The sequence below is a fragment of the Vicugna pacos genome, chromosome 14, assembly GCF_048564905.1.
Source record: "Vicugna pacos chromosome 14, VicPac4, whole genome shotgun sequence".
Taxonomy (NCBI): Eukaryota; Metazoa; Chordata; class Mammalia; order Artiodactyla; family Camelidae; genus Vicugna; species Vicugna pacos.
Window position 1 is genome coordinate 27,686,650 of NC_133000.1, and position 13,346 is coordinate 27,699,995.

A 13,346-nucleotide genomic window follows, 5' to 3' on the forward strand; every position below is an offset into this window, starting at 1 on the left:
ATAGGTAATTTACAATATTGTGTTAGTTTCAGAAGAAGACATTTTTAAGGATCATTATGTTTTGAAAATATTTTCCATAATGAACACAAAATGTACAGTGTTTAAGAAGAAAGAAAACTAGTATTTATTTAGCATCTACTTTGTACCAGGCATATGCTAGGTGTTTCATTTATTCCTAGATCAACTCTATAGATCAGTATTTCCATAGAACAACCAAATAGACCTTTTTTTTTCTTTCTTTTATTTTAATGGGGAGGAAAGTGAAGCATAGAAAGATTGAATACATTGCTTTGGATCCCACGTGTATTAAAGAGTGAGGCTGAGACTTACATCTAGTTCTGTCTCACTAAAAAGTACAGATGAGATGACAGTCTTTCTAAGCTATTCATAAAATGCCTTCTTACTTTTGTTATCATATAGCTTACATTTTAAAATAACATTTCTCATGTGAACTTAACTAAGTACGAGGTCTTCTGGGGTTAATCCTGGGAGGCTTTTGGCATGGCAAATAGGCATGCTGCTGTATTGCAGTAGTCCGTGCACAAGGCATCAGTCTTGACTGAAGTGAGTCTTTCTAGCTGATGTATGGTTTTATAGCTATCACCTTTGTGCTGAAGAAAAGATGACAGAAATATCAGATAACTCAATATTTAAAGTATGAGTTATTAAAAATAACTTCAGCTCTCTTTCAGAATTTAAGTATGAAAATGTTGAATTAGAGGAAGGACATAAATTATAACCTCCAATGAAAGTAAAAATATACAGGTGTTCATTTTATACTTTAAAAGTTAAGTGAAGACTTGGTTTACAAAAATGAGTAATAACATTCTTGCACTGCCACTATTCTTTGTAGTATATCAGTTATGGAATTTCAGAAGAATTACTTACAAATTTTTACTTTCACAGCTATTATAATAGTTATTTAATACCAAATAAGCATTCCAGGGCTAATGTCTTCATCAGTTGGTTTATGTATGGGAAAAGTATCTTAAATATCTGAAAGTGGATAATAAAAAAATAGAAGCTTGTAATTTATTGTCACCTGTCTTCTTATAGTTATTAAAATTGTCATGCTTATTTATTTTGATGTCAGAGAAAAGCAACTGTTGAATTAATGTTGAAAATACTCATTTAAACTATTCCACAGCAAAAAAAGCATTAATCTCTAATAATTTATGCATACTTTTAATAAGTCTTTATTTCCAAAGGATGACCATAGGAGAGAAAATTATCTTCTGATATACTTCGAATTTTTTTTCATACGAGGAGATAGCTCTTGAATGCCTCCTAAATGAGCTTTTTTTTTTTTTTTAATCCTGAGTGATCTTTATAGCAAACACAAATTCTAGAATTATAAGTTTATTTTATTTTTGATGCATCTGGTCTCTACCAAAAAAAAAAAATGCTAGAAACCTTTATTTTAAAGCCAGTTTAAGTATATCTTTGGAGTCTGAGCTTCCAATAATAGGATGATAACATTATACTTGTGAAGCAATGTTGTCATCTAGTGGTGTTTTCAAGTAGTACACCTCAGAGTTAGCTCTAATACATCTTCAGTTTAAAGGAAATGCCTAACAAGTCTAGCTTTCAGTTTTTCAGAATTTAAACACTTTAAAATACTTTACATTATATATTCTTTATAAGGGATTATCCCTCTAACTTTTTCTGATTTCCATATTTTTATGTTTAATATTGGGCCCCAAATTTCTGTCTGGCCACTGAAATGTTGAAGTTTGAGTAGTACAGTTGTTAATCATGATGTATATATCAAGGCACATCACATCATACCTATAGAAGTTATTTGTTTAGAAAAAAAGATCCTTCTAGAGTGCTAACTAGATGTTTTTAAACTTATTGCATATTCATCCTTTCAGTTTTTGTGCAGGTTAATTTTATGAAGCATTTGCACTAAAATGTTAAGGTTTTAGTGATGATTTATTTGATTTTGGCGTTTTTATTTTTGTGATGTAAAAACTTGAATAGTTAGTGTAGAAGAAATTAAGATAGATTTTCTGGTGTATGGAAAAAATTTAATATCATAGGTTAGGTACATGGTGGAAATAATACATGTTTGTGCATGCAAAGAAATCCTAAAAACTAAAAACTGGAAAAGTGATGCATTTTTAGAGATAGTTTATATTTGAATAAAATAAATCTTGTATTGAAAATAGTTTGCTATATGGATTAAGATCAACACTAATTGCTTGTTACTTAGAGGTACTTTAAATAATACATATTTTTATTTGTCTGATCCACTCATAAATAAATCATAGAGAAAATTAAATTTTAAGCTAGTGTTGATTCAAGTCTTTATTGTACTTGTTGGGATAAAGATTATGGTATTCATTTTGGCCTAAGGTGGCCAGTTTACCTAAAGAAGGAAAGAAAATGGTAGTAATAGAAGTGGTACTTGTTTTTTTTAGGAAAATGAAATAAAAGAGTTCTTTTTTTTATTTTCCGCCATTTGCTGTCATAGGACTCCCTCATCTGAATTACTTTTAGTAGAAATCTGATCCTCCCGCTTGCTATGCTTAAAAAAGATTTAGGTATGGAACCCCACATTTTCATTCAGCTTACTGTAGTGCACCAGTTTATATTCTGATTGGTGACTCTGCCTCCCCCTCCCCCAATGTGTTTATAAATCATGTTGAGTATATTGATTTTGTCTGTACTAGTTACTTGAAGCAGATTTTGTGCCCACATTCTTATTAGCCTGTTACCTTAACTAATCTTATTGCTCAGTGTGGTTAAATACTTATTTTCCCAAATTACATTCATACATAGGAATTTATAAGCAGTTTTCTTTTGCCCTAGAGGAGATGATTAGCTCTGACTGGGTATAGCCTATAAGAATAATAGTGAAAACCAAACTTTTCAGCAGGCATGTTACAGTTCACTTACACTGTGGGGATGGAAACAGGAAAGGCAGAATGAGCAGAGACATCTTTATTTGGGTAGTCTTCAAAAATTATTTTTTAATATCTTGGGAATTTGCATCTGGTTGCCAACTTCCATATTTGCTAACTTGAAAGTTGCCTTTTAATTAAGTGATTTTAGAAATTTTCTGTTACATTTTATTTATTTTGATGTCAGCTTGAGTAATTGAAAGTTAGTTATCATTATTTTCTTTGTAGCTAAGCAGGGATTCATTTATCAAATTCCTATGTTGGTATTGGAAAACATATGTGGGCTAGTAATCTTTATGTGGTAGCAAATAATCACATGTTGATCAGGGACCTGAAAAACCACGAGGCCATTTGATTTGAGTTTTATTTGGAGACACTTAAGACCACTATGTACCAGTCATTGTCCAGGTATGTCCTTTATTTTTTGATTGAGTCCCTGTCCATTTAGGAAGAATGTTTTCACTCTTGGTTTTCTCATTGGCATTTTAAAGACTTTTCATGTGTCATCAGCCTAATTGGTATGTACAGGAATAGGTTCAGTCTTAGGTTATCTAAGGAATTCAGGTTTCAGTTTAGACTAGAATGGACATTCATTGCATGGACGGGTGGAGGTAGGTGGAGGGGATGAATAGTGCAGTTTTTAGTATTTCTGGCCAGTTAGAGCATTTCTGCCCCTAAAAAATATGTATGGTCAGAAAATCTGAGGTAAGGATGAGTTCGGCAAATGTGCAGTTTGTGAAATAATTAGGCCAAAGTAAATGATTTGACGCTTTTTAGTTTGATGTAGACAACTCTGGTAAGAACATTATTTATGTACATAGTTATGTTTGTTGCTCTCCAAGAGTCGTATGAAGTGACCTAAAAGACATAGTTCTATTCCTCTTTTGCTTGGAAAGGATGTCAGCCATGGATATTATATCATTTGAGAGACACTTAAGGCACAACCCAGCATGTCAAAGACAGCTTGAAAATGTATAGAAGCAAACAAGCCGGTATCTGCAATAAACTAACAGATTAGTAAGTAGAAAATGGGTGTGTCACATGCAGACTGACGCCTGTTTCGTTTGGCTTGTACATTGCTTTGCGAAAAACTAAAAGCTAAAAACGAGAGGATCTGACAATAGCTACTGTACCTGTTCTCATGCAGTCAGTCACGGGAGCTGCCCCCTTTAGATGGGCACATACTGTTCAGTTTGTCTCGGCCCTCCTCATTGTACATCAGAGCATCACATTCAGTAATTGTTAGACTCAGGGCTTTTACTTTCGGAGGAATGGATCGAAGGAAAATTGGCACTTTTTTCTCTTATAGGTGGGGAACCACGTACTGGTAGTGGCAGTCAACTGTTTGGATCTAGCAAGTGATAACTGAAACAGTAGTACTTGTTTTAGCACTGTTTTCTGTTACTTGAGATTCTTGAACTGTGGTTTGGGCATATCTGTTTTATATGCCCCAGGAACTTAAGAACAGGAGGTGAAAACGATTCTGTTAGTGAGACCCTTCTTATTAAATATGTATTCATTATGTGTGATAGGAAACCACCTCTCCCCCAGATTGGTGGATAATAATTAATTTTAAAGCTTTTATTTCTGAGGTAAGATATGCTCAGGATTACAAATTCAATGACTCTGAGAAGACAGAATTTTAATATCTTCTATTTATGAAAAGAGGAAATATTTCCTAAAATCTTTTTTAAAAATGAGTATTTGTTAAATTGTGATTTTAAAATGGCATTATTTGAAGGTAAAGTTAGGGAGAAATGTAAGTCTATTCTGTGAGTGTCATGCAGAAATGTACCCCTTTAGTGACTTGCTTGTCAATAGAATGTATTCAGATGTATTTTTAGTTCAGAATAGTAATGGTGTTATAATGTTACTGTTTTAAAATCTCCACTAGAGGAGAAAAAAAAAATGTGTGCTTTTGGGGCTGTTTTAGTAAATAAGACCTTTCTGGGGTTGGTTTTTTCCTTTAGGGTCAGTGCCCTTGGAGTTACATGCTCAAAGATGGCACATGGGAACTCATGATAATTCTCTTCCCTTGAGGTCCATCGTGCGGATGTGCACAGGGATCAGATCTGGCATGCTGCTCCAATTTTCAGTTCCTTTCTTTCCCATTGATCACATTAAGGCTGGTAAATTTTATGTTGTTTTGTTCTTTCACTTACTGTTTTACCGTGGTGCATCCTGAAGCCAATTTGGGCATTATACCTTACTTTTATCACTTGTTTTATTCATTGATGATATTAGAGCCTTAAATGTTTACAAAAACAAAAGGATTAATTTGTCAGTCCCAAGTAATGGTTAATTTAGATTCAGTTCTGTGAAAATGGTCCAGTATTGACAGAAGAATCACCAAGATGCTACTGGGGAGGCCTCCTGTTTCTTAACAATTACAGGGTAAAGCTGTGAGGCTCAAGTCCTTTTATTTTTTTTAAATATGAAGGGTGAGGAAGGGAGACTTGTAAAGCTTGAAATTGATACTGAGCCACATTTTATAATTTCTTATATTCGGGAGGGCTTTTACAGGCATTGTTTGGGAGAAATCACATGGTATTGGATTTATACGTGGATAAAGTCAAATTGGCACCCCTTACATCTTCTGCCTTTAGAATTCTTGTTAGGTTAGACGTACCCTTTTTATATTTTGTATTTATTTATTGTTGTAACAATTTTTGAATTTGTTAGTATAGTTCCCTGATCTTTTACTTTAAAACGAGACCTATTCTTGTTGGATATATTTTGGAGCTCACTGATTGAATTTGTCTAGTTGTGCTTTTTTGTGTGTTTTGGTAAAAGTGTCTAGTTGATTAAGAAATTGACTTGTATAGATGTTGACTGTTGTTTATGAGAAGAAAATAATATTCCTGATATTAGCATTAGTTGTTGATAAATAAAAATAGTATGTTGTAAAGAAAAGACTGCTGAACTGGGAATCAGGAGACATTTTTGTTTTACCTTTGCATAGCTTAAGTTTGCAGGTTGGAGCAAGTTTGGGTTAACATCTTTGGACACTCTTTTCTTTTGCAAAATTGAAGAGTAAACTTTGATTATTTTTAAAGTTCATTTTCAGTTCATCTGACATCCTATAATCTTTTAATTTTAAAGAGTTACCTTTCTAGAAAACAAAGTATTTTATTAGTCGTTGCATATTATTTCCCTACTGTGTAGGAATTTTGAAAGTTTTGTTTTTGTAGTTAGTCATCATTTAACTGCTTCTGCGTACTGTTGCTTCCTAAAATTGGCCTCAACCTATTCTGACCTCCCATTCCTTCCCCATTTTCCACTCAGAATATTCCAGGTTATTACCTCTAAAAAGTCTTTTTGCTCATACTATTCCCTTTCTATGTACTCATTTCCATTCCCCAGCCACTTTGAGCCCCCATAATATACTGTTTATAGTTATTTTGGCCTTGTGTGATAGCTGTTTATTCATTGTGTTATTCTTTATGTGAGACTGTAAACTCCTTGAAGGAAGATATTTATTTTTCATCATTTTACTAATCTTATTACTGATTTCACATAATGCTTTTCACATAAATAGGGGGTTAATTAATTAGTATTTGTAGACTGAATTTGTAAGATAATTAATGCCAGATACAGTCAGTGGCTATGAATGGTGAAAAGTTTTCAGGGTAATAAGTAAATTAACATAGTCATTTTGAATTAAAACAGTGTTTTAACCATCTGTGCCGACGGCAGACATTTGTATTCCATGGTCACTCATGGAGTGTTTATTCCGGCCTCCCATCCATTCATTCTTACTGACAGGGATGAATTGGTAGAGATGACATTTTCCCCCCTTTGGGTTCAATAATCTTTTTACTCTTGAATTATTTATTGTCTGCTACAGATGTATGGTTGGTTTGGACTCAATAAAACAGCAAAAGGCAATAAGACAATGAGTAAAAAAACTGAAAAGAGACAGGAAAAGTACATGATACAAGGAAAAAGTTGCCTGTCTTTGTACCTCTTGGGGCCAATAGTATTTACTGAAGGATTCTTTGGAACATTATCTTAGCGAAAGGGGGCTTGAGAAGATAATGTGAGAAACTAGCCTAGAGGAAAGTTTTGTTGGACTAAATTTAAAACTATGTTGTTTTTAGCTCTATCTTTCAGCACATCTCAATTTCTAAGTAAAAGTTTACTGTATTACCAAATAATTAAGTTGGATATTATATTTGTATAATAGTAAAGTGTAGCTCATTCATTCCTTAAGAAGTATATTGATGTTTAAATAGCTTTTCTCAGAAGGCATATAGCTACTTTTTTTTTTTAACACAATATCCCTTTAAAGATGTAAAAGAGGAAAAAATATGCATTGTCCATCCAGCTCTCTCAGAGATAGTAAATAAACAGGGAGTATCCAGGACTCTTTCCCTTGTATTTGTAGTAGAAGCATTTTATAGTAGAGAACAAAACTGCGTGTAGACTTAAGAAGATAATTTTGGTTAACTTTGATTTTAGAAAATATTAAGCCATTTATTTTATTTTAACAGGTATCTTTCAGATGAAGGCATTGAAGCTTGCACAAGTTCTCCTGACAAAGTCAATATAAATGACATCATCCTGATTGCTCTCAATGTAGGTTTTATTTATTAACTTATAAACATGTTTAATCTGGAAGCTATATTCATTAAAAACATCTAATAGAGTAAACTGGATTTTATGATGAGTAAAGTGGAGAACATCTTTCATTTTTACTGTCCATTTTAAGTTGCAGTGATATTTGTTGAATTTGGTAATCTCACAGCAGCCAATTATTAGAAATATATATTTCTTTAACATCTATTATACAGAATCCAGTGAAAAAGGAAAGAATTGCAATTAAAAACTTTTTTCACCTAGTGATCAATAGAATTTCATTACATTTACAATAGCTGTATAATAGCAGTAAAAACTGATCATATTTATTAAAACAAATTGCCATTTAATTTACATAGAAACTCTAGCTAGCTTATAGCTTCTTGACAGTTGTATTTGTTATTTCTAAGTAACTTTTCCTGTTGATAAATGTAGTATATATTGTAGAATACAAATACTTCAGAAGATACAGAAAAGTAAAACAAGAAAACCAAAGTTACTTACAATTACTGTTAATGTTTTAGTGTATGTTGCTTTCCAAGCTCTTTCCCTCTTCTCATCTGTATAGCTGTATCTTTTCCATAATTGAGATTGGCTTTTGGATTTTTATGAAGAATTATAAATATTGTTTGATGTACAGATGTAAGTAAATGAATATTCTTTTTTCAATCTTGCAGTTACCCCAGTGAGAGTTCTTTTCATATCACCTTTACAATCACAATGTATAATTAATCAAGTTTATATATTATGATACATAATCAGTGAAATTCATAAGAGAGTTACTGTGTGACAAATCTATTATATCACATCAAAATAGGTATAGCATAAAGCAGAAATAGTGGCTTCTGATAACATGTAAAATGTAAGTATATAACTATATAGCTTTCTTTTCAAATTACTTTAATTTATATAATTAAACTTGGGTTTAAACAGATAAAATTTATATTTTGAAATGTCTTTTTTTAGCTGTTTTGAAATTTTATTCAATAAGACTAACAAGTTCATTTTTTTTTTGCTTCTCAGCTAAGTATTTAGGTTTTTAATAAACAAAAGACTATACAAATTTTAAAGTAAGCACTAGTTAGAAATTATACATGTTATTTATGACTACAAATAGGAATATTTGCTAGATATTTTAACTTTCTTTGACTTACACCCAAATTAGTGAATTTTATTTTTAAAAAAGTGTTACAAAAAGCCCTAGTTTATTTCTTTGTCAATTAAAAAAAAAACTCCTAAAGGTGATAGGAAAGAGGCTTTGTGACAATCTTCTGTTCTTTATTTTTCTTATTTATATACCTTATATACCCCTTATTTCTCTTATTTATATACCTAGGTAAATAGCATTGAGCTATCTATAATTGGATATGGAACTAAATACAATAAATCAAGATGAAGTATTTGTCTTATGCACATAAGAGGTACATGATGATCATTGTCTTAGTGAATTAATTTATCTTTATAATTTTCTCTAAAATATATGGTTGACTACTCCAATTCAAAGCTATCATGCCCATATAATAGGATAAAAAAATACTTTAAATCAGGATGCAGTCTACACCAGATAAATAATCTCCTTTTCAAGTTTATAACCTTTAAATAAAATCAGGCATTTATAGTATTTCTGTTGAATTTTTTTTAACTTTTGAGTGATTATGGGATATTAATCACTAATTGAGAAAGACTTGCATTAATGATTCTTATATATAACTTGCTACATATTGGGAGAATAATCCAGGTACAAGCTTTCATATACTCTCTTCCTCCTGTGGGGAAACACACTGAATTTGTTCCTTTATCTAGCAGTGAACAAAGCGATAGTGTGTATACAGTTTTTCTGCCTAGAGAAGTCTATTATTTTTTATTTATTAGCTTTTATTGGGTTGCCTAGGAAGGTACTCTCTGCCTAGCATGAAACAGAATTCTAGACTCCTCCCTCAAAAATCAGGTGTTTACCATAAGGCACAATGTTAATACAAATAATTTAGGCAGTGAATTACATTATCAGTTAGGAAATGGTTCAAGTGCCAAGTATCCAGATGCCAGCTTAGGAACAACATTGTAAGTAGGTCCTTCTAAAGGCAGAAGTCTCAGAGCTGCTGTGTAACTCTCTTCTGCATAAATTTTTTTTGTTGAAAGGAGGGTTCTTAATTTTTTACTTTGTAGAATGAGAAGTAAGAATATTAAGTGGTAACTTTGAAACCCAGCATGTGGTTTGGTGTTCAAATTCTTGAATTATTTCAGAAAAAAATTAAATGATTGCCCAGTCTTAAATTACTAAATACTATGTAATAGTAAAAAAATATAAAAAGATAATTAAAAAATTTCTTTTAAGATTCTATATACTATAAAATGATTTACCAGATAGATATGCTGCTGAACTTGCTTAAAGAAAGAGTCAGGAATTTTTTTTGTGTGTGCATACATGTGTTACAGATTAAATACTTCTGCATAATTTCTTATTAACTATAAATGTTTTTTTGGACCTAGTTATTCTAGTGATCCTGATATAATGGCATCTGAATAATAAATTTTGCCACTGCAGAAATGATAAATTGACTTTGAGTTTAGAATGTTTAAAGATTTGGTAGGTCATTTTCATCTTGCTGAAAGAACAATGAAATAACATTCCTTATATGTATGTATGGCAGTTTAAAAGCTATGCAAACTTGCAATATTTTGTCTCTTTTTAGCCTGACAGCAATTTTGGAAGATAAACTTGGTGATGTATTTTCCATTTTACAGAGGAATAAATTAACTGGATTTAGAGAATTTCTAACAGTATCCCAGGTCATATTAGTTAACTACAGAATGCAGTAAATCAGTTTAGGATTTTAGTCTTGTGCTCATTCTGCTTTATATTAATGCCTCATTTTAGTTTAAGTTATATTTTACAATTTATTGATTAAAAACCAGAAATGAAGGACCATGATATATCATAAAATTTGTTACAGTGTTACACATACAGACACTGTTTCTCATGCGTATTTAAATATTTTAGCCTTTGAGTGACTTCAAAATAATGTCTTTGTTTTTATAAACTGTTAGTTGTATTATTGACTTGTTATACATGTTCAAGTGATAACAAAATATGCATGTTTTATATTCACTAAAATAAACATGATAGCAAACATTCATTAAATGCTTACTCATTATGCTGACTGCTTTACATGTGTTAACATTTAATCTTCAAAACAATCCTAATATAGGAAAGACTAGTATAAGAAAGTATTGTTCCCCCCATATGTTGCTTGGTATTTTCAAAGTGAAAAGGCGTACAACTTGAGGTGTGGTTTATGCTTCTTTCGCTCTGTTATTGGGTGAAGGCTGCAAAACGGATAAACTTAAAACATTGTTACACAAATATTTGGCTTTGGGGCTTAGCTTGCCTGGCAGTTGCATTCAGCGAGTTTTAGTTTATGAGTGATCCTTGTATTATGCTGAGAAATAAATTGTGAATAGTGGTAATAAAAGACAGGAAAGGGTCTGTGAGAGTTGTATAACATGTATGCTTGTTTCTTAAGCTGACCATATATGGATATTTCAAATAAAAGGATATTCTGTTACTGTAGGTATTTGGAGAAGACTATCCTACTTTTCTATGTGTAATCTCTTTATGTTACGGTAATTTTAATCATCTAGTGTTTTTTCCTTAAGTCTAACATGAATTTCTCCCTTAAAATTTTTTGTGATTAAATGCATTGTTTTCTTTTGCGCTTCAGGCAGTGAAGAATTTGTTTACTGTATTTAAGGAATAACAAATACAGTTATTAATCTGATCTCACTATCTCAAGAGTTAAGATAATTTCTTAGCTTAAATAATTAGGTCTTTTTCATGAGTATTAGTTTTCCTCTGAACAGGTTTCTTACCATTCCTTCAGTTTTTACTTCCTCTTAAAGAGGACAAAACCCTTAAACATTCTTTTTTATTTAGATTGTGTAGCTGAAGTTTTGTTTTTATGTCGGAAATGCTACAACTTTGTTTATCTTAGTCTTTATTTTCCTTTGGTTTCCCGAGTAATGTGTAATTCTGCGTTTTCATGCAGTTAATCATTTGTTCACCTTCTATTTCTGTAGTTTGTTTAATAAGCAAATGAAATAAGTTTTTACTACAGGACACACTTACTGTGACTTCTTGCTGTTGTAGTGGTGCTGTTCTCTGGGATATTTGTGTATTATGCAGCTTTGTTATGTTATAAATATCGCAGCCTGTAGAGTAATGTGTTTTCATGTCTCTGCTATCAAGATTATGTAGGATTTTGTTGTCAAAAATATACTCTGTGTGTTCAAAGTAGTCATTTGATTTTGGATTGTGGCATTAATTTTTTAGTAATACTGTAGTTTACATAAAATCAAATTTTAATTTTAATAAGGAAGACTTAATAAGTTAAAAAGTTACCTAAAGAAATATGACCAGGTGTAAATAAGGCCTTATATATTACTGTTCAGTTTACTGGCATACTTTAAACAGCATATGTATGGGATTCTGTTCATTTGAAAAGATTGATTATATAATATATATATATTATATAATATATATATATATATCTCATAATCAGTTGAAAGATTTATTTAAATTTTGTTCCACAGACCTTAAATAGTTTTATCTTTTATTTGTGAATGAGATTAGATTTACACTCACTTTTTTCTATAATTTTATTTTAATAATAATATTTTTATTTTAGACAGACTTGAGAACAATTGGCAAGAAATTCCTCCCCAGTGACATCAATGGTGGAAAGGTAGAAAAGGTAAAGAAAAATGTTAACTTCCTAAATTATGCTGAGTACAATAAATATGAGCATCTAAATTACTGGAATTATTTTTTGTCAAGACTATAACTTCAAAATATTTTGCAGGTGAACAAGTCACAGAGTTATCATATTGACTTCCTATACACATGGAAAATAATTAAAACTTAAATATTTTGGTGACTTTTCAACATTTAAAAAAACTTTGGTTCGGAAAATATGTCTGTGACACACTTACTTTACAAGTGAGACTTAACAGATATTATCAGAGCTCAGGACATGGACTTTTTTGTACCTTTTTACTTTAGTTACCTGTTACCATATTTATTTAATGAAGTTATTAATATAAAAGTATAAGATTGTGACAGAATGTTAGGAGTGATTTGGCAAAGCCACACATTTGGTCATTGCTGTCATTTTGCATTAACACACGTATATATTCACGTTAATGGATTTTTTTCAGTAATTTTTTTAAAATACATGGATACAATTTTTAGATATCAACTAGTTAGTCTTTTACCTCTTAATCATTTATATTCTATTTCTTCTTTTTATTTGAAAATACATGTAAATTTTGTCAACCAAGAATTTTATATGTGCTTCACGTTTTGAACTATTAAGGAACACTGTTACTATAATTTATTTTTTTAATATATTTTTTATTGAAGTATAGTCAGTTTATAATGTGGATTATTATAATTTAAAGAAATACTTTCAATATGAATGTTTCATTTTTGAATAAGTATTCTTATTTTAGCACTCATATTTAAGACAGTTACTGTACCTCAGATATGTTAAATTTTACATAATTTTAAGAGGTCTATAATGTAACAACATATTTTTCATGTTTTCTAAATGTTGGTCCACTTATGCAATAGATGGTAATCATTTATCTGGAAATAAAAAAAGTTTATAATCTCCTCTAGTTTTTGAAGCAGATACTTAGAGGAGAGAGTTCTACAAACTCTTAAGCAACTCAGTTTAGTGTTTAACAACACTATGTGTCAGCAAACTTGAATTGTATTTTAACTTAAATTTCTTGTGCTGCAACTGAAGTCCATAACGTTTTCTTTATCTTCCTTCAGAGAAATGGAGAGCATCTGGTTATCTT

General features: G+C 31.0%; 1 protein-coding gene across 4 annotated transcripts in view; it reads left to right on the forward strand.

Annotated features, from left to right (window-relative positions):
• Positions 1-13,346, forward strand: part of TDRD3 (tudor domain containing 3) — a 153,558-nt gene that overhangs the window by 41,676 nt on the left and 98,536 nt on the right. For all 4 annotated transcript variants that reach the window (XM_072976648.1, XM_072976644.1, XM_072976646.1 and 1 more), the window contains exons 2-3: positions 7,400-7,484; positions 12,170-12,235. In XM_072976648.1, coding sequence (XP_072832749.1) covers positions 7,400-7,484; positions 12,170-12,235 — 151 coding nt within the window. The remainder of the gene's footprint in view (positions 1-7,399; positions 7,485-12,169; positions 12,236-13,346) is intronic.